Below are 22,561 nucleotides of genomic sequence, written 5' to 3' on the forward strand. Positions count from 1 at the left end.
CTGTTTAATTCTTTAAACCCAGACATATTTCATTTTTCTCTTCCCCTAGCATTCCTTATAATAAATATTCATATGTATTATACTTGCCCAGAAAGAATACTAATTCTAAAGCTGCCAAGCAATATTATATATTTCTAAGCAATAGAAAAGAGCTGGAATTCTCAGGAAAGAGCTGGAACTCAGGCAGGCATATATTTTATAAATATGCTGGGGCTCCATAGGTACCAGATATCCTATTCCTAATCCTCAGGAGGGGAATCTGAACCCTGGTGGTTCAGATGGTAAAGAATCTTTCCTGAAAGGCAGGAGACCTGGGTTTGATCCCTGGGTCAAGAAGATCCTCTGGAGAAGGGAATAGCTACCCACTCGAGTATTCTTGCTTGGAGAATCCCACAGACAGAGGAGCCTGGCGGGTTACAGTCCATGGGGTCCCAAAGAGTCAGACACGACTGAGCGAATAACACCTTCACAATCCCCAGGAGGAAGTCTCCCCACTTTGCTGAGACTTCTCATTATTCTACGTCTGCTGAGTACAAGGTAAAGTCTTCTAAGACAGTTAGTTAGCTCCAACAAAGATCCAAGAGCTTTAGGGCTGAAATAAACTTCAGAGATTATCTAATCTGATTTTACAAGATCAGACATTGAGGCCTGGGGTAGGAGAGGGACTTGCCAAAGATCAAATAACAAATCACAGGAGTCCCTAGACGATAGGCGTTAGGCTCTGGGGACCAGCGGGCTCGCACAAGAGATCCTGGTTCCACTCACCGCTGCTCTGGGAGTCACTTGCTACTTTTATAAACTTAGTTCAAAATCAGTTCCAGTGAGAGTAAAAAAGGACTTGGGCAACACTGTGTGTGGAGAAGTAGGAAGTGAGACAGCGCAGCACTCAGGCGGCTCGTCTCCCAGGAACATTCACAAATAGGCCCCTGTCTTAGAAAACACCGAGGCCTCTCACACCCAATACTTAACATGCAGTCCTCATATGTTCTCGTGTGGATTTCGCCCACTGCTTTCTAACTGGTTTTCCTGCATCCGTATACTTGCAACTTGCCTAACCAGTGCTGTCAGAATTCACTGCCTAAAATACATATTGAATAATGGCTGCCCTCAGATAAAAATGAGGTCAAAATTTCTCAGCCAGGCATTTCAGGCCCTCCACAGCCCAGGTCTTTCTGATCTTCTCGCTCGAACACACCATTGCTCTGAAAAGTCAAAGTCGCTCAGTCCTGTCTGACTTTTTTTGACCCCGTGGACTGTACAGTCCATGGAATTCTCCAGGACAGAATACTGGAGTGGGTAGCCTTTCCCTTCTCCAGCGGATCTTCCCGACCCGGGAATTGAACCGGGGTCTCCCGCAAAGCAGGTGGATTCTTTATCAACTAAGTTATCAGGGAGCAACCTATTGCTTCCATTGCTCTAGCCACGGATCTCTGCAGAGTCTCCAAATAAAGCCTATTAATCTTCCGTGTTTAGGTTTTTGCCTAAGCTACTCCTTTGTCAAGAGCCTCCTTCCCTACTCCCATCCTCCACATCAATCCATCAGAGTCCTCGGCCGTCTTCACACCCAGCTGAAATCCACGAAGCCTTCTCACATCTCCCCTAGCACCCTCTCCCATGTGCGTTGGTGGTATCGTGGCGAGCATAGCTGCCTTCCCAAGTACTCGCTCCTTTCACACAAAGCTGTCCTGTACTTCAGTTCAGCTCAGTTCAGTCGCTCAGTCGTGTCCAACTCTTCGTGACCCCATGAATCGCAGCACACCAGGCCTCCCTGTCCATCACCAACTCCTGGAGTTCAGTCAGACTCACATCCATCGAGTCAGTGATGCCATCCAGCCATCTCATCCTCTGTCGTCCCCTTCTCCTCCTGCCCCCAATCCCTCCCAGCATCACAGTCTTTTCCAATGAGTCAACTCTTCGCATGAGGTGGCCAAAGGACTGGAGTTTCAGCTTTAGCATCATTCCTTCCAAAGAAATCCCAGGGCTGATCTCCTTCAGAATGGACTGGTTGGATCTTCTTGCAGTCCAAGGGACTCAAAAGAATCTTCTCCAACACCACAGTTCAAAAGCATCAATTCTTCGGCACTCAGCCTTCTTCACAGTCCAACTCTCACATCCATATATGACCACAAGAAAAACCATAGCCTTGACTAGACGGACCTTTGTTGGCAAAGTAATGTCTCTGCTTTTGAATATGCTATCTAGGTTGGTCATAACTTTCCTTCCAAGGAGTAAGCGTCTTTTAATTTCATGGCTGCAGTCACCATCTGCAGTGATTTTGGAGCCCCAAAAAAATAAAGTCTGACACTTCAGGGTACCTTATTACAGTCTGTTATAAGATACTATGTAAAGATCTGATCATTCGACAGCTTAAAACTCTTCAGTGACTCCCTCTCACCTACAGGGTAAAGGTCACCTCCTTTGCAAGGCACCTGAGACGTCCCAAGATCTGGCGCCACTCTAACTCCCGGGCTCATCTCCTGCCGTATCTTGGACTTGAGAACCTGCCCATACTTGTCAACAAGGGAACCCCTGACAGACTCCAGAAGGTTTCATGTTTCTATGACTGTGCATTTATTTGCCGTTCTTCTAAGTATACTGGGAGGAAAAGTCCTATTTTAAGGTATATACTTTGTCTTTTATAAACCCACCCTGTAAAAACAAGCAACCATCACAAAAATCAATTATGTGAAATTATTTAATACTCTGGTGAAAAAAAGGAAGTGAACAGTTTCTTATCTCATCTCAGTTTAAGGCCTGCTTCCACGTAACATCACCACTGGATAAATGTCCTAGGGTGCCTGACTTGACTGCTTTGGCAGGTTCCAGTCAGTAAAGAGAACAGTCACTTTACAGCATCTTCCCTCACAGTTTCTCTTGCACTTCTGATATCAAAGAGTTTACAGTCTGTAAGTCAAAGGGAGAGACAAAGGCAGCCTCATTTCAAAATGAATAGACAACTTTTTCCACTGAAGGTTCACCCTTTCCTTTCTTGGCTACAAGTAACGCATTTGTTATTAGCAGTCACCGACTCCCACGGGAGTCCTGGAAATCTGGCGCACAGAAGAGAGAACGGGGTAAAGCCACTGCCGAGGACACGTGGCTTCACTCGACTGCAATGCCTAGCCCTGAAACTGGACACGAGCTTGTGGGCCCCACAGAGCTGTCAGGACTTCATCTGCAGACGCAAGATGAGAGCAGCACGACTGGTTTTCTAACGTATGTTCTTGGTGTGACTTAATTAAATTTTAGTCACAGCAAAAGGGCAGACGAAGAATATTAAATTTCGAACTATAAAGGCAAGTAACTTCTCCTACGCCACACCCAATCAGATGGCAGAGCTGAGTGACAGCCTTCAGAACCCTCCTCAGCTATGTTATATATACTAAGAAGACCTTTCGATGACTTCCTTGCTAGAACTTCCCTGCGTCTGGCAAGGGGAACACGAAAGCCCGCAGGTTGAGGCTCCTCTGCACGAATGGACGTGGTATGGCGACAAACACATCATGCCAAACCGAGGAACCAGCACCCATCCTGAGCTCTCAGAAACGACTGTCAATCATTTCACAAGGAAACGGTCTGGCGTATTTACTCACAGCATGGATTTCTAGGTAAAAGGAGACCAAATACAACCAGATATATTGGAAGAGTTAATAAAATACATGCAACAGACTTAAAGAGACTTCATCTTAAGGCTGAAAGACTAGGATTTCGCACTGAGATGTCTTCCCAAAGTACAGCCCAGTGTCACAAGTGTGAATGAACGACTATTTCTCTCTGTGCTGGCAGCAACTCTTAAGAAGTTGAATATAATTTCCCAGTGTTGGGAGATATTTGTGACTGATCTAATCTGAAGCTTCTCCAGTTCTGACTGTCATTAGCACAGGGTATCTTTGCCTTGGAAGGCAAAGTAGTTACAAAAAGAGGCAAGAATCAGGAGATGATTCTGAGACTGTAATTACGTTTAGAATAACAGATAAAATGAGGAAGAGGAGCTGAGGATAGTTAAAACTACAGTCATAAAGTCACAGACACCATGTCTTTTGCAGGACTTAGGAACTACGGGAACACAGAGCTCAACCTGGGCTTCACAGAAGCCTCTCTCCATCTTTTTCCAAAGGGATGGTGAAAATAAAAATGTGTGTTTTCCTTCGGCTTCTTTGCCATCTACATTCTAGTGGGTGGTCTGAGCTCAGAAGCAGGCAGACAGCAAGGTCAGGGGCAGCCACATCCTGCCCCTGCTTGTGAGCATCTTTATGCAAAGACAGACGCTGAGGGCTTCAGGACGGACCTCCTGACAGCAGGTTTCTGGATGTCCTGTTTGTGCATTTTAACAAACACGGGGTGCCTGCAGTCTCAATCCTTGCTGCAGACAGAGACGAATGGTAAGAGAAAATTGCCTCCCTGGGAAGATGGTCATCAATCCAAATACAAAGAATGGAAAATTTAACCTGATGTTGACCAACCTTCAAAGCTATCCCCCATGAGCGATAAATCTAGACAGTCTTGTTCCCCCAGCAAGCTCACGGAGCTAGGACTCAAATATGGTTGTACATCATTTTTAAAGGGTTTTACATCTGCAGGACAATAAAGTCAGACACTAAATATGTTTGCTCCTGATCTCTAATCTTAGATATGCCTAATTTTGGTCAAGCTTCAGTATCCTTACTTTAAAAAAACCACACTGAAAGGAACTACTATCTCAGAGGGTTATTATAACGAGTAAACTAGATTTTTAAATATACAATGTTATGTCTGTTACTAACTAGTGTACATGAAAAATATGGTAGCTGACTGATCCCTTTCATTCGATGGAAGATTAAAGAGAACCAAAACAGAAGGGATATGGGGAATGGCTCCCTTTGTTTTTTGAGGCCACTATACACCTGGATGGGACATGCTGGAGAAAGGCAAAATGATCTCCGACTCCGCAAATGGGAGGAGAGAGAAGAGGTCATGCTGGAGGGGCAGAGGCAGGCACGCATTGTGCTGGGAAGGCGAGGAAGCCCAGCAGGGCAGCGTCTCTGAATGGTACTCTAAGTGCTAGGAGGATCCCAGGCCACACCTAACTTACCTGCGCCTCTGTACTTGAAAGAACTATAAATTACAGGTGTACCTTCCCTTCTGATTGAGGAAAAGGATTGGGGAAAGAAATTAAAAGGCACAATCCCTAACTCTCTCACCCTGTCCCCTCTCAGAGCCCCTGGAGACTAACAGAGGGGCAAGCACAAGCAGCCCTCGGCCTACAGCAGGGGAGGAGGGGGGAAGGAGAGGACGCACGAGCAGACGGTAACTGGGCCTCGAGCAGCCAGCAGTGTCCTGCATGAGAAGGCCTGGACGGCTAACACTGAGGTGACTGACCCACAGCTACTCTTAAAAAACAAGATTCTGGTCTGCTCCAGCCCCCAAAGAAAGGCAAACGCCAGGGGAGGGGCTTTTGGAGGGACTGGAGAGAAACCAGTCCACCGTCACTAACCAGGGAGCCGTGTGAGACCCCAAGGGAAAACAACGGCTAAGTCAGTGCATGAAAGGTAAAGAAGGCGACGTAAATTCAGGCCGTGCTGAAGCCAGGGGGCGGCGAGGGCACAGGGGGACCGTGGGGAGCACAAGGAGGAGGCAGTCTGACACAGGGAAATGGGGGGAGGAAGGGGAGAGGGAGGAGGCGGAACAGAAGGAAGAGAAGGCAAGGTGGGAGCAGAACGTTTTAAACTAACCCAGAACTCCACTGTGAAGGACAAGTCACGAGGCAAGATACAGCTCAAAGGCACAAGTCCCACGTTTCACCACGGCGAAGAGATAACAGCCTTCCACATGCGCGTGGAGAGAGGGCTCTGCAGTCTGCACTGACTCCCAGGGCTCCATGGGATTACCGAGGCTTCTCAGCAGCCCCGAGTCCTGGCAGCCTTGGCCTTGTACGCTGAGACTGCGTCGCTGAATAGCCCCCGGGGCTGGAAGAACACTCATTTCGGCAAGGGAACAAATCTCCCTACAGGTGTCTGCCTGGCTAAAGGCGGACTGGAGACTGTCCCTTCACTGCTGGGCCCACATCCACCCGCCCCCCACAGCAGGGACTTAAGCCAGGAGGACACATGCCGAGAGTCCCAGAGCGGCTGGGCCCTTCTCGCCCCGCCACCTCTCCTCCGTTTGCCACAGCACAGCTGCTTCAGGGCATCCTTGCATTTCCTCCACATTTCCATCTTCCGCAGACAAATGAACCTCCCACTGAGTGTCCCTTCTGCCTCTAAGCACACAGTTGCTGTGTGTTTAAGGACTGAGTCACGAGGGCAAATTGGTACGATGGGCGTCCCCATCTTCTTGGTCCTTGGAGGCAAAGGTATTCCTCAAACACCTTAAAGCTCCACTGCAAGACGGCTCCTGGGGAGCTACCCATTCAGCTCACGAAAGAAGGCAGAAGGGAGGCAGGGACTCTCAAGACCCCAGACTTGACCAGGCCGCGTCAAGATGAATGGGAAGCAAAAGGAAGATGACTGACAGGCTGTCCTGTTCCAGTACTGGCAGCAAAAGAAGATGCTCAGCCATCCTTCTCTCCTTCTTATTTTGCATGTTTTGAGAAAATCAAAATGTAGGAATCAAAGCAAGAGCCAAATGTCCAATTTGATACGAGCCAGGAAAACTCAGTTTCAGGATGGAAAGAAACACAAGAGGTGGCTAGAAAGGTCAGGCATGGCAGCTGAGAGATTGTAAAACCCGGCAGCCACACTGCGGAGCTTGACCCCACAGCCCAGGGCTGACGCTGCTCCTTCAGTTCAACCCTGTAACCCAGCTGACCACTCGAAGAGGCTCGAAGACGGAGGAAACACCTCTCAACCCCCATATTAATCTGACAGGCCATCTCCAAAGGATCCTTGCTAGGGGTGGAGGGAGACAGGACACTGAGAGGCAAGGGACCAGGACCTCAAAGAAGCAGTGTGATCGAGGGTGTAAGAGAATTCTGTCTCCTGGGGAAATTCAAGACTTTTATTTTTAATCTCTATATCCACTTTTTTGTAAGAGAAAAAAACACCAACCCTCCTGCCTCCTGGATGGTGTGAAGTCAGTCCACATAAAGCATTTCCACAGTCACTGTTCATGCAAAAGGGAAGTAGAAATGTCGCCTGAAGTGCAGCGGCCCATCTTCTCCCAGCCTGGTCTGGGCCCCGTGGGCTGTCTCTTCCCCCAGGCGCCAGGCAATCAGCAGTGCATTGGCCAGAGGTGGGGAGTGCCCTGGGCATTTTAACCCTCTGTCCCTCACCCCATGCTACTGCTCGTAAGTAACAACTTAGGGGTGTGAAGCCAGAATGTCAACCACTGTTGCTCGGACAGTGGCCAACTTGGAAGTACTCACGACTTGGGAGGAGGGGGAAGAAAGCAAGCTGAACAGATACTTACTCAAAGTCCTCAAACTCCAAGTCGGTTCCCTCCACGGTTGGACCCTGGTTGTCTGAGGAAGAGGAGGAGGTGGAGGAACGGAGGCGGTTCTGCTGGTAGCGCATGGAGCGCTGGCGGATACTGTCTCTCCGTGACAGGTACTGGATCATTCTCTGGGCATAGTATGCAGCAGGAGATAATCTGAGAGAGACAGAGAGGAACAAACACAAACTAGCACTAATGCGGGGAGCACTGCGCAAGACAGTAAGTCCAGCTCTCCCGTCACATCTCCCTGAAAGCCAGGAAGCCCAGCGCTCCCTCACATCTCCCTGCCGAGGCGAACTCCGGGGACACGAAAGACAAAGGGCATTTAACTCCCCAGGAGGTTTGTGCTGCAGCGTGCTTATCAGACTGCCTTATCTTGGAACAGAAATACTGGTGGCTAAAGAGGCTGTGTAATTAGCCATCATCTGATCAACAGCTGCCCCCTCCCACGAGTTTAACACTGGACTTTTCTTTTTTAGTTTCTCAAGGGACCTCTTTTAAACTTCTCAGGGTGCCCTTTATAAAGACTCGCAGCTTTCCCCTAATCGTCCATACTCAAAATGTAAGACACGAAAGGGACCGCAGCTTCTTCCACTTTCCAGATGAGAGAACAGGCTGAGAGACGGTGAACCCAGGACGACTGAAGAAGGCATCTTCAGGCGTCCCCTTCACCAGGATTCCTTTCTTCTCCAACAAACATCTATAGTTCCAGAACCGTCCTAGTTCCTTAGGATTATCTCTTTGAACTTCTTATCTCTCCTTTACAGATTATCCAGATATTTTAACACAGAGAAGATATTCAGGATAGAGACAGAGTACAATATACTCAGGAAAAACACAAAATCTGAAAGATTCGTCTATTTCTTAAGACAGAGCATCAGAGGCTACATGGGCACTGAGCAACACAGACGCCAACAGTCACTCTCCTCCCTACGGTGGCTGCTCTCATCTAGACAGACCTGCATTCTGACCCTGGGTCAGCACCTTCATACTCCATGAAAATATCCATGTCCTATACAATTTGCATAGTCCCTTCTTTCTCAAGTTTTTCCTCTGTCTTTCACAACACATATAATTTGAGGCTGTGAATTGAGAAAGTGAAAGTAAACCAATATCAGAAAAATGCTTTATATATATATCTTAAGTGGATACTAAGCAATTTCAAGACTTAAAACCTGCCCAAGGCACATACGCTTCAATTCAGCAATTCCATTAGTGATTTTATCCCACAGAAACACACAAGGATATTGAAGATAAATATATAAATTGTTGGCATTAGTGAAAAATCAGAAACACCTCAAATGTCCATCAAAAGATTAAATAAATTATACCTATACAAAGAAACACTATGTAATAGTTGAAAAGAAAAAGTTATCCCTACATATGCACAACAAAAGCCCTCTAAAATAAAACTTTATGTATGATGTATGTGTGTGTATATATATACACACACATATAGATATATATATTTCTGTAATTAGAACAAAAAATAAAACACAGCAATCCTGATGAGGATTCCCGGGGACCTTAACTTCTACAATGTTTGAATATAAAAGGAAAAAAAGCATCTTCTTTAACAATGGAACTCTGGAAAAACTGATTGAGAATGGAAAAAGAAATACTTATATCCAAATGGTAGGAAAGTATTTACAAACATCTTGCTGCCCGATCTTTCATTACTCCTAGACAAAGTAAGACCCTGGGCAAATCCTCAGTAAATCTACTCACTCAGATCAAAGAAGATCCTGCAGTTAACACGAAATAAGGCTGCCTCAGAAATGACTGCCATCCCAGGTGGCGCCCTTCTGACGAGCCATCCAACAGACTTCCAAGGAGGCCAGGACACAGTCTTTGGAACTCAGAAGGCTGTGTTACGGAACAATATGCTGCCTTTCGTGCCTCTGATTCCAAATTATCTTTATACACTAGGTGGGCACGGAAAGTACAAAAGCCTTGGCCGAGATCATCAGAGTGTAAGAATTAACGTCTCAACTTGTGGGACATTCACTGTCTCTTTGGGCACCTGGTGCCATGCGTTTGGTGAGGATGAATCAAGAACCCTACATTTTCAACGGACAGAAGTCAATACTGTCTCTACCAAATACACAGAAATCTGCCAGCAGAAATCAACTGCTGTTGGTTAAATTCTCAAGTAAATCAGACTAGAAAGGAATGCAAAACTGAAGTTTAAAGAAAAAATAAAGTTTTAAGAGAAGAATGAAGATTCTTTTTTTAGAAATGATACTGAGAAGTGACCACAAAAACACTTGTTCCTCAGTTGACAACCTACCCTAATGGAAAACTCATATTAAGACGAGAGAGGTAGAAATAATGCTGATGCTAACAATAATTAAATAAAGACTGTCCTTTTATGTAGGGGTAAAAATTCAGCACCAAGTAACCTCAATTGTTTAATTTCACCATTGAACAGGAATTCCCTAAGCTATGAAACTATGCATCAGTGGTAAAGAAAAATACTCTTGGCACAAGTCTTAAGTAGAAGTATATCCTAGTCTTGTCTTTTTAGGTATCCAAGGGAAGCTAAGGATCTGAATGCTGAGATGTCTCATAAAGGTTCTGATCTATACATATTATGCAGGGTGAAGTCTAAGAGGAAAAAGAAATTAAAGAGCTAATAATGAGGTAACAATCATCCTTCTACTTGAGAGCTTGATAATTATCAAACTCTAAAAATGTTCCAAGTGAATATTTTAAATAACTCAAGTTTTCTTCAGGAAGAATACTACCCCCCTCGAAAAAAACCCTACTTTACGTTTAAAGGGAAAAATGTAAAAATACAAACACCATAAAGCCTGGTGTTTCTGTGATAAAGATCTGAGTAGGAATAAACAACAAGTTTATTACATGAAAGGGGGACAAGTAATGGTCTTTATGAATCACTGTTAAACTTTGTCAGGTTAAAAATTCTGGGATTGAGATTCCCACTACTTTCCTTAAAAAAAAAAAAAAAAAAACTGTTTCACAGCAAGAAGTTCTCTCAGTGTTTCAAAGAAATTGGTTTATGCAAAACAATTCCTTCTCTTACTGAGGGCTTATCATTTTCAAATATGACTACAGACTAACTTCCTTGTTTCAGTCTTTGTCAGAGTTGTCTACCCGTTTTAAAATCATAAACCCCCAGTTCCCTGACCCTTAGATCGGCTATTCCTGGGGTATGGAAAAGGAAGTAACAGGATGGTGGGGAATCTTTTCATTAGTGTCCTAGAAAGAATGCTCAGAATCATGACGTAACTGTGGTAACAACGAAATCGTTCAATATCCTTGAAATCAACTTGGTCTAAAGGTTCCAATCCTGACTTGAAATTCTTGATCTACAGCAAAGCTCACTTACTTAGCCTTTTCCGACCCACATTGTTACCTTCAACCCCACCATTATAAACTACCCTCTTCTTTCGGCAAAACTTCACAGTGTGTGTTCTGGAGTTGCTTAAAGAATGTGCAGGTTATCCCCCTTTTGGATCACTAACAGAATTATTAGGCCCAGCTGTGACATCCCCAAAGGGCTGCTCACCATAAATAAATATTATACATCAACTCAATACCCCATCCTTGGTCCTGAGTTACCAGCATAAAGTTGGGCCTTAAACTCATGAGAACTTTTTTTTTTTTAATCTCTTCAAGATCTTTTCAAATGTCTGCTGATTGGTGTAAGGCAAGCTCTTTAATAACATGCAACTTATTTTACTCAGTTACCCTCGTCAGCCATCTCTTTCTTCACGTAGTCTCCAAAAAGTCAACATGTGAATGACCTTGATTTCTGCCTTATAATGTTCTAAAGTCTCTCTCAAATGAGGATTTTTTGGTTTGTTTTTAATTCGTTAAGTGATTTCCCTATTAATAAAAACTCTCATTTCCCTTTTGGCTGTCCATCTGAATGGTAACGGCAGAAAAGAAATATCCTAGGACTCTGCCAGGGAGCCCCAAAGGCTGAAGGCTCGGTCATAACCCTCTGCCACCAGAGGCGCTGTTCACTTACCTGGAACACTTCCCCTTCACCTGAACCACCTGTCTCAAAACTGTAACTGAAGAGTCCAAGAGCACCAGGACCAGAGAGGCACAGGACGGGCTTCCAGCAGCTCGGCGACCCCAAGGGCAGCCCCTCCCCCCCACCTGGTGCCATTGCTCACTTTAGCCTTACCTCGCTGGGTCTGGGTAAATTGGGTGCTCTCTGGATCCTGCTCCATCATAACGGGATAATGAAATGAGGGAAGACTCCAGCAGCCTCCTAGCAGAGATTAAAAAAATGGCAATAATCCCTGTCAATTACCAACTCAGAGGTCATTCATAAGGAAAAATGGGGGAGAGAGATAAATAACATCCCCCTTTGCAGCGAGCTAACACCTCTTGTCTGGGCTCGCATCCTTCCTACCAGCACTTAGAGGTGTAAGGATATGAAGCACTCCAGAGTGCCCACACTGGATATGGCCACTGTATGATCCTGAATACTGCTCTTCTGTGAGAAACGAACAAGTCCTTTAGAGACATGATCTTATTTTCATCTGCAGTACCTCCAGCAGACAAACAGGAGGTTGGGATCAACATGAGAGAGGAAAAAGAGGCATACCTAGAGATTACCATGGAATGCCAACATTTTACTCTGGTGTTCAGTTGCCCCATGTTATCCTCATCCACATCCCATTATCTTCTAGGCACTCTGCTCTGCCCACACCCTTTGTGTGAGTACCCTCTAGGGCTTTCTTTGGTGGTTTAGTCACTAAGTCATGTCCGACTCTGATCCCATGGACTCTAAGTCCTCCAGGCTCCTCTGTCCGTGGAATTCTCTAGGCAAGAATACTGGAGAGAGTTGCCATTTCGTTCTTAACAACTGATAAAAAAAAAAAAAACCTTCAATTATATAATCTAGCCCAGCCATCAGTTCAATGATCATATGTGTTAATTTACTGAGCATTTTTTAGTGCCAGGCAATACTAAGCACTTCTTTAACCTCGCCGCAGCCTGGAAAGGTAAGCATTACTGCACAAAAAGGAGATCGACGGGCCAAGGAGTTAAGTGCACTGCACGGCAGCACACCACTCCTGCGCGAGAGCACCAGAACCCTAGGGAAGGCCTGAGAACTCCAAAATGCTTGCGATGACTACGCACACGAATTCACTGCGAGTCCAAACTGGAATGTGGATCCAGTATCACTGGCTCTTCCTATTTTTTAAAGGGATGCCAGAAATTTGGACTTTTGCACGAAGTCTCCTGTTAAGTTTTACTAAAACATTTTTCTTCCTTTCCGTATGGGAAGGACCAGTGAAAACCCATCTGATAAACATGGCTCGGGGCCCCCTAGTTTGCCGTGTCTGCCACACTGCTTCCCAACTCCAGTGTGCCTTGGCGGCCAGTCAAGCTCCTGCCATGAACGCGTTTCCAAGGAAGAGGTCTCAGGAAGAAATGCACACTGTTCCCCTCCGGCAGCATCTTGCCTGGCTGTCCCAGGAGCGGGTCTCCGGCTCCCTGCCAGACTCTTCTTTAAAGCAGATCTGTAGGGTAAGGACAGCAGCTACCAATCTTTTCCAATTGAGTTAATTCAACTCACTGTTATTAAAACCAGCTGGCTTTAGGTAGAGTTGTGTGCAGTCACTTTATCCCAGCGACTGGCTCACTGGAGCATTTTCCCTAACAGTCTGGGGAAGAGAGAACAGCAGAGGCCTGTCAGCCTGGCTTCCCACCCAGGACAGCCAAGTGTTATATCATATTCTTGATCTACACAAGGCTTATCATCCCCACTCTTAAGACAAGTTAAACAATCCCACCCCTGAAGGGAGCGAACACAGTGAAACCAATGAGGAAGAGAAGAAAGCAATACAACACTTTTCTGTGGCTGAAAACCTGAGTCTTCAATGATACCACTGTTTACAGCAGCAGACATTCTGTGCTTCATCGATTATAAGACATGCTTTTCCCCCCCACGTTTTAACATGTCTGAAGCAGGGATACATCTTATAATTGTGTGACGTAGTTTAACTGGCAGGATTTTTTTCTTTCATAGGCGCATATAAGATAACAGCATGTCTTTGAATCTTGAAATATGGGATGTTTCTGGGAGGAGGGGATAGTGAGAGGTACACAGACTGCAAAAAGAAGAAAAGTGGAATTTTGAGAAGTGTATCAATTTAGGCCATCGTATGAGGTGGTGCTAGTGGTAAAGAACACCCCTGCCGATGCAGGAGACACAAGAGACGCGGGTCCGATCCCTGGGTCAGGAAGATCCCCTAGGGGAGGGCACGGCAACCCACTCCAGTATTCTTGCCTGGAGAATCCCATGGACAGAGGAGCCTGGTGGGCTATAGTCTATAGGGTCGCAAAGAGACATGACTGAAGCGACTTAGCATGCACGCATGTTCACTACTAATAAATTTGTGCTACAGGAATTAGGTGGGAGCTGAAGAACAGAAGTAAGATCTGGGAACAGCTGACTGCCTTGGAACACCCAGAAGCTTGTTCTATCCCAATGGGTTCTGGACTGAGTCTTGAGTACCACTGAGCCCTGCTGTGTTACCCTCCATAAGCAGAGGGTCTTTGACAAGGGGCATCGTCCAGGGTAAACCAGTGTATATCTTTCTTTAAAATGATCTTGCCAAATTAGGAGGCCAATGTTACCCCCTACTCTGCCAAGGCAGTGACAGCATTCAGAGAAATCAGATGAGTTTTTAGGCATGCTGTAAAGGAGATTCCTGAGCCAGAAGAGCTTAGGTCAGGTCATTTCAATTTTACTAGTTCTATTTTATAATCCCACAAACTCTACTCCCCACCCTAAATTCCGATCTTAATTAGGAAGACTTCTTAAAACAGAGTTACACCAAAATGTTAAGTTTTGTCTCTGGGGAGTCCCTGATGAGGTTCTTTTAGAAGATTTTCCAGTGGTCATGTACGGATGTGAGAGTTGGACTGTGAAGAAAGCTGAGCACCGAAGAATTGATGCTTTTGAACTGTGGTGTTGGAGAAGACTCTTCAGAGTCCCTTGGACTGAAAGGAGATCCAACCAGTCCATTCTGAAGGAGATCAGTCCTGGGTGTTCTTTGGAAGGAATAATGCTAAAGCTGAAACTCCAGTACTTTGGCCACCTCATGTGAAGAGTTGACTCACTGGAAAAGACTCTGATGCTGGGAGGGATTGGGGGCAGGAGGAAAAGGGGACAACAGAGGATGAGATGGCTGGATGGCATCACCGACTCGATGGACACGAGTCTGGGTGAACTCCGGGAGTTGGTGATGGACAGGGAGGCCTGGCGTGCTGCGATTCATGGGGTCGCAAAGAGTCGGACACAACTGAGCGACTGAACTGAACTGATACCTACTTACTAGAATCTGTTGGCACCATTTGCTCCCAGGCAATACAGTGGACTAGCAAGTCATACATACATGGTATTTTAACTCTAATACACAGAATCAGGAGAGCCAATTACTATGAAGAGCACCCCCAAACATGTATCACTGATGAAACATTAAGCTCTCTACAGTTACAACACAAACACTATCTGAAGGATTAGAAAAGACTGTTACAATTGGTGTTGAATAAAGAAAGAACTAGAGTGACTAGACAAGTAAATACCACCACCACTCCTAGGAAACTCAAAGAAAGATCTTTCTCTCCCGCAGTTAGCTTCCTGCCAAGAGCCATCAACGGGGAAATGACGCAAGAGAATGGAACAGAATGGCAGCTGAGTGCCTTCTGCTCTGGTGGCTACAAGTTTCACTTGACTTAATGGTTAATCAAGCAATTCAGTAATATGAAACCAGGTAGGACTTAGGAGGGCTCAGGCAAGTTGGTGGAAGTTGGAAGGTACCACTTCATTCTGACCTGTTAACTCCAGTTAGAGATGTTTTAAAGAGTCATTGAAGCTATGACAGAGGAAAGAAACTCTCCTTTACAAGGTTGCCTAGTTCATTCTCTAAGCCAGTGGTGTTCAAGCGAGGTACACCACGGGCTGTGCTATTGTGACCCACCGGAGAACAGGAAGAAAACATTACAACATTTGATTTAAATGCATAACCATAAAGTGTACCACACACACACACACACACACACACACACACACACACACAAGCACAAGTGCTCAGAAGCCTTTTACTAACAGGAGTATTTCTTTTTAAGTCTAAAGGCCGCTGTTCTATCAAACTACACACTACTTTAATAAAATTCAATATTGAACACAATAATCACAAACATAAAATATTAAAACTAAACAAATAAAAGCATAATCATATTCATATATAGATATAGCAAATGAGAGAAAATAATACAGAAAATGTGGTAAAACGTTAACATACAGTGAATGTGAGTGAAGAGTATAATGGGAATTCTTTGCACTATTTTTGCAACTTTTCCGCAAGTCTGAAATTATTTCAAAATTTAAAACATCAAATATACAAAATCTAAAAGTAAACCACTGAAAACTAAAGAGAAAACTACTCATTTGCAAAAGAATCACTCACTTCTTAAAAAGACTTTCTTCAAAATAGCAAATTGCCTCTAAAAAGCAGGTTTGGCAAACTACAGGCACTCGGCCAGCTGCCTGCTTTTATAAATAAAGTTTTATCCAAACACAGCCATAACCATTCATTTAAATATTGTCTGTGACTGCTTTGGAGCTAGGAAGGCAGAGTTGAGTAGTCTAGATAGGGAGGCCTATAAGAAGCCTCTAATACATACTGCCTAGCTCTTTACAGGGAGAAGGCAATGGCACCCCACTCCAGTGTTCTTGCCTGGAGAATCCCAGGGACGGGGGAGCCTGGTGGGCTGCCGTCTGTGGGTCGCACAGAGTCGGACACGACTGAAGCGACTTAGCAGCAGCAGCAGCCCTTTACAGAAAAAAAAAATCTGGCCATTCATGCTTTAAAGTAAAAGGTGGAGTCACTATGGAAAGGAACAGAAAAACTTAAAATCAAAGTATTACACACTAGAGTAAGTCATCAAAAATTAACGTTACGCCCTACTAAAATCATGTCAACAGGAAGACAATTTAAGCTACAAAATTCCTAACGCTTTATATGAATACAACTATTTCTTCCTGCCTTAATTAATACCCTGAATCTGTACAAGGGTTCCGTAGATCAGCTGTATCCTTTGATGACTAAGAAAACAATAAAAAATAGTAGAAGAAGAAAGCTCTGGAAAAGAACAAAGTTGCTGTCAGGGCAGATTAGACGGGTCATCCAAAAGGAAAGAACTTTCTTTCAAATTCACTGGATATCAGGATTGAGAAGCAGGAAGTCTGGGTAACAGTCTAGACAGAATAAACAAGCCAGGGACAACTCTTCCTTAATAAACAACTATGTCCTAAAGATATGCTTTTAAACTGGTTGTCAGATCACACAGAAAATCAACAAACTAAAGCCAACAAACATGTACAGACTTCTCCAACACTAGAAACAATCAACTGCTAAAACTCTTATATACTGATAAGGACAACTGCTGCTGCTGAGTCACTTCAGTCGTTTCCAACTCTTAGCGACCCCATGGACTGCAGCCTACCAGGCTCCTCTGTCCATGGGCTTTTCCAGGCAAGAACACTGGAGTGGGGTGCCATTGCCTTCTCCACAACTGCTCCTAGGAGCTACTAATAGGACGCCACTGGTGCCCCACACCTAATGAGTAATTTCTCAGTCTGGCTCTGGTGTGTGGGTGACATCTGCTAGTCCAGTTCAGGGGAGCCAAGCTCAAAGGAATAACTCCCTCTGCTTAGGGAATAAACTCCAAATTCCTCAGCGTGGCACTCAAAGCTGTGCAGTCCAATTTCTCATTACTTCTGAATGTACTATATGCTCTGGTCCAGTGGTTTTCAAACTTTTTGGTCTCAGAATTCCTTTAAAACTTAAAAAAAAAATTTTATTGGAGTTGATCTCCAATGTTGTACAGTTTCAGGTATACAGCAAAGTGAACCAGTTATACATATATCCACTTTCTCTGATTCTTAACCCATATAGGCCATTACAGAGTATTGAGTCGAGTTCCCTGTGATACACAGTAGGGCCTTATTAGTTATCTATTTTATATACAGTTAACACTCTTAAAAATTATTGAGGACCCCAAAGAGCTTTTGCTTATATGGGTTTTATTTACCAATATGTACTACATGTGTGTTGCAGAAGACTCTTTCGAGTCCCTTGGACTGAAAGGAGATCCAACCAGTCCATTCTAAAGGAGATCAGTCCTGGCTGTTCTCTGGAAAGACTGAGGCTAAAGCTGAAACTCCAGTACTTTGGCCACCTCATGCGAAGAGTTGACTCATTGGAAAAGACTCTGATGCTGGGAGGGATTGGGGACAGGAGGAAAAGGGGACAACAGAGGATGAGATGGCTGGATGGCATCACCGACTCGATGGACGTGAGTCTGAGTGAACTCCGGGGGTTGGTGATGGAGACAGAGGCCTGGCGTGCTGCGATTCATGGGGTCGCAAAGAGTCGGACACGACTGAGCGACTGAACTGAACTGAACTATATTTGAGATTAAAACTGAGAAAAATGGAATACACAAGCACAAAGAGTGAAACGGACAAAGAATATCTCAGCATTGTTATAAAGACAGTTTTGCCTTCAGGGACCCCAGGCCACTCTTTGAGAACTACTACTCTAGCTACACTAAACACACCCCTCACTATTTCACCCTTGTTTTCAGTTTGGCCATTCCTTCTTTCTGGAAAGTTCTTCCCCATCTCTGCCTATGAAAATCCTTCAAAGCTCAAATATCTGACTCCTCCGGTCAGAAGCTCCCCCTTGCCTCCCTCACTCCCCATAGCGGTTGAACCCTCTCTTAAAAGGCCTGTCCCCTGTCACTTGGTACTGCAGTTCCTTACGTCTTCTTGTTCCTACCACTGGACTACAAGCTACACGAAAGCAAGTACTGGATCCAAGTCATCTTTTTATCCCCATTAAAACTCATATCCTAATGAGCACACAAACTGCTAAGTCACTTCAGTCGTGTCCAACTCTGTGCGACCCCAGAGACGGCAGCCCACCAAGCTCCCCCGTCCCTGGGATTCTCCAGGCAAGAACACTGGAGTGGGGTTGCCATTTCCTTCTCCAATGCATGAAAGTGAAAAGTGAAAGCGAAGTCTCTCAGTTGTGTCTGACTCTTAGCAACCCCAAGGACTGCAGCCTACCAGGCCCTCCATCCATGGGATTTTCCAGGCAAGAGTACTGGAGTGGGGTGCCATTGCCTTCTCCGAATGAGCACACAAAAGGAAGCCAGTAAATATCTAAGGAGAGTAAATCAGCAAAACTAAGCAGATTTGGAAAAATAAGCAAGAAGACACATCTGATTGCCTGTCACTGACCCCGTGCCTTTCAGACAAGGTTCCTGGATGTCCAAAACCTCACACAGAAATTCCTGAAGGAACTAGTTTTTCGGAAACTGCTGACATCAATCTTCACCCCTCGGGTCACTTCAGCCGTTCAGGTTAAAGTGCTGACATGTTTGTCCTATTAAACGCAGTGCAGCCTGGTCCCTGGGAGGCTTATTAAATCGTAAAGTCAGAGGCTGGCTACTTGCCTGGGAAACTACCACTGATTCTCCCCGACAGCTTATTGCCAAAAGAGAGCTCACAGGGGAGAGAGGGCAGTGTTTTCAGGGGCAGTGAAGGGGTGGGAGGCCAAATAAATCTGGATACACTACTGCCTTCTTCACTTCTGCATCCTGCTCTGCAAGCCCAGGTCTCTGCCTCAGTGCATGCCAGGGCTGGGAGATGACAAGCCCTTATTCTTAGTAAAAAATAATTGTGTGTTCTGAAACGACACCTCTATTATGATTTCCAAATTGACATCTCTGCTTTACAGCGGAGGCATCCAAGCCTCCCCATCTCACACAGTGGCAATTATCATTTAAGTTATCCGACGATAGGCACTCATCTGATCCTTGTAGGGCCCCCGAGTTCTAGGGGGTGCGCTTACGGCACGTGATGCAGCTGCCAGCAGGGCCCGCCAGGCGATTCCTGCCCCTGCTGTGGGGCAGACCAAGGCAAGGCGGCACTGCCAGAAGGCTAACCTCAGGGAAAAGACAGACACGCGACAGAAAGAGCGCACAGCGCCTGTTGTGTGGCTCAGCCTTATTTTACCACCATCAAGCATAAACAATTCACAGGGCTCAAAATAAAGGCTTTTTACCAGAAAAGCTTGAAAACATCTTTACAAAACATTAACATATTCCTCAATGTCTCTCTGCAGTGAGCAATAGATGGCAAAACATCAGAGCACAGCATAGTCACAGACACCAAGAGGGAAGAAGCTGGAAACAATTCATATGGGATGTGCAACCGTGTGTCTAGCTGCACAAAAGTCTTTCCTGAAGAGTCAGCTAGATCCCTCTGCAAACATCTGAGCCTCTGCTGACTGTGAGGCCCTCAGGTATTTTTATTTTTAAATAAATTTCATTCTATATTGGAACATAGTTGGTGGGTTATTTTTAATACTTTTGTAAAAAGATTGGTTAGTGCTATACTTAGCTCCTGTGTATCCTCAACACATCACACTATAGGTATCAAGCTTCCATTTACAACAAAAACTCACTTTTGTGAATTGCATCTGAACTCAAAGGTCCAAGGTCATCTACATGGACATGTTTATGCTGTCCCGAATTCTTTCTTTGTGAGACTTGGGAGGTGGGCCCACAGATCAGACATTTTTAAACTAGGAATTTAAAAGAGGCTTTTCACCAAAGGATAAGTAGGATCCTATCAATGACAAGTTCCACAGCTGGTTCTGATATTCACACGCACATGTTCTAACAAGCCGCAGCCACGACCTGCAGGTGTGGACTTTAATTAAGAGGCGGGGTATCCTCCTTGACCGGTTTCCCCCCAAATCAAGAAGACATTTACAGAATTCAATAATCCTGGAATTCTCAGCTCATTTTTTTCAGAATAATAGATAATTCAAAAAAAAAAAGTCTACCTCTAGACCTACTAATACTACAAAGGCTGCAGGATATAATCCTTGACGGCTTCAGTAACAGCAAACCTTGTACATTTCTTCTCAGATGATTTTTCACATTCATATTCCTGACCTGAAATTTTAAAAACCCTCAACGAGGGTCATTTGTTCCACTGACCTGGGTATACTGCAAACACTATACTCTATAATATGAAGTAAAACCTTAGGGTCAACATCAGGATGGCAAAGGCAAGTTAGTAAATGAAGCCTAACAAGAGAATGAGGAAAAAAGGATCGCACAGTGAGCTGGGGCATTTATTAACCAGAGGCCAAGAGGCAGCCTTCCTGGCACATGTCTGTTCAAGTAATGAGGTTTCTGGAGTCTATAGAAATAGAAAAGAGGGCAGAGATTCCAGCTGGGCCCCCAAACAATCCACTGTTAGCCCTGGAGCTAACCCGAAGCTCAGAGTACAATCACTTTTCTTATATCCTGGGTTCACACTGAACTGCTTCTCTTAGTGACATTCGATTTTCACTGATTCGCCTCTGGGAGTATACTACTTGCCCTTCCACCCTGATCCTGACTTCAGCAACCTTCCTGATTCCCTCTGGACTGAGCATTTGACTCCACTGGGATAATCTCTCTACCATTTCTCTGTCTAGACAACACAAAATTGTCATAAATGACACCTAAAGTACAATTAGGAGAAAAACTGCAATTTCCACTCTCCACCCCCGTTTTCCAAAAGAACTGCACATGCACATCAATCAACTCTACCATGAGGATTAACTCCATGGAGTCTGGAAGCCATTTAATTCCCAATATGCTACCTCATATGCATCCCCCTCCCCTCCACTATAATCAGAAGATGCAAACTGCCTTCTTTCCACTAGCACCAATGGTTATAATCTCAGAGATGTAAATGCCTGCAGAATCGATACCTGTGTAACAAGTCCCTACAAACACTCGATCCACCTGCATTTTGTTTAGCAGAATCAGACAAAAGCAAATAGACAAGGCAAAAAAGGAGAGAGGCAATGAGAGAAAGGCAGGACTCAAGAGTATCAGAACCAGGCAGCATGATTACAACAATTATAAAAATAAGACAGTTTGAAGCCACTGCGAGCGCTTTGTGAAATACAGTATCAAAAAACAGCCAAGGTCAAAGGATAGAAAATCATGAAATACCTTATCAAGGATTTTCAGTGGGAGGGGGTGTCCCCCAGGGGACCTGTATCTAGAGACATTTTCGGAAGCTGAAACTGGGTTGGGGGATCACACTGGTACCTAGTGGGCAAGGGCCAGGGTGCTGCACCCTAAGATGCAGAGATATTCTTCCCCAACTCCCCGACAAAGAATTATGCAGCCTGAAACGTTGAGAGTGCTGCTTTTGAGAAACCCTGTGACATATCTTAATACTCTGAGATTAATGAAGGGAAGCTCTGAATAACTAATGTATGAGGCAAGTCAATGCTTTAGCTTTAGAAACAAATTGCAGTTTAACTTGTGATCTTGGGTCACTTAATAGCTGTGTGACCTCTGGCAAGTTCATTATCCTCAGCGTCCAAATTTAATGGGAAATGCCTATTTCACAAGGTTGTTATGATTACGTAAGAACATGAGTAGCCAGTACACAGCCTAATAAATAGTGGGGGTTTTTTTCTTTCCCTGGATGACAATTTCCAAAAGTAACTGCAGGGAACACATGGCCACGCAAGTCAAAATTCCTAAAAAGTTGGTTTCCTAGAAAGACACGTGTTGAGGAAGGACCAGTTCTATGAAGGCATAAACATGGGTATGTCAGCCCTAAGAATCACATGAGCCTCACCCAAATAAACCAACGAGAGCAGTCAGTCAACCAACCACCAATTTGGCTATTGGTCCATCCAACCACTGATTCAAACCACAGATAATTATTGAGTGTCTTATTATTGGGTATACAGTAGCCTATAAAATGGACATGGTCTCTGAAGTAGCTAGTATCTGAAGAGGGACAGAGAACAATACTTCTTGGCATCTTGCCCTTGTGTGGTCTCCTCTCGAACTGAATGTAGACTAGCCAGTTATTTGCTTTAATCAAGAGAACGCAGAAAGTTCTGGGTCTAAGCCTTGAAGAGAACTGACGGCTTCCCTTTCCTCCCTCGTGGAACTTTTGGAAGCCCTAAGCTGCTACCTTAAAAGTCTGGCTACTCTGCTGGAGAGGCCACAAGGAAAGAGGAATCCTGGAGAGGCCTGGCTGCTCTAAATGCGCTTCTGG

The 22,561-nt window shown here is 44.8% G+C and overlaps 1 protein-coding gene across 9 annotated transcripts in view; it reads right to left on the reverse strand.

Moving 5' to 3' along the window:
* Window positions 1–22,561, reverse strand: part of AMBRA1 (autophagy and beclin 1 regulator 1) — a 172,586-nt gene that overhangs the window by 97,205 nt on the left and 52,820 nt on the right. For 5 of the 9 annotated variants that reach the window (XM_059874720.1, XM_059874719.1, XM_010812831.4 and 2 more), the window contains 2 exon segments: window positions 11,570–11,656; window positions 7,387–7,566 (listed from right to left, as the gene is read on the reverse strand). The exons of 2 other annotated variants lie outside the window; for them this stretch is intronic. In XM_059874720.1, the coding sequence (XP_059730703.1) occupies window positions 7,387–7,566; window positions 11,570–11,656 (267 nt within the window). 9 annotated transcript variants of the gene reach the window in all.

Source organism: Bos taurus, chromosome 15, assembly GCF_002263795.3.
Source record: "Bos taurus isolate L1 Dominette 01449 registration number 42190680 breed Hereford chromosome 15, ARS-UCD2.0, whole genome shotgun sequence".
Classification (NCBI taxonomy): Eukaryota; Metazoa; Chordata; class Mammalia; order Artiodactyla; family Bovidae; genus Bos; species Bos taurus.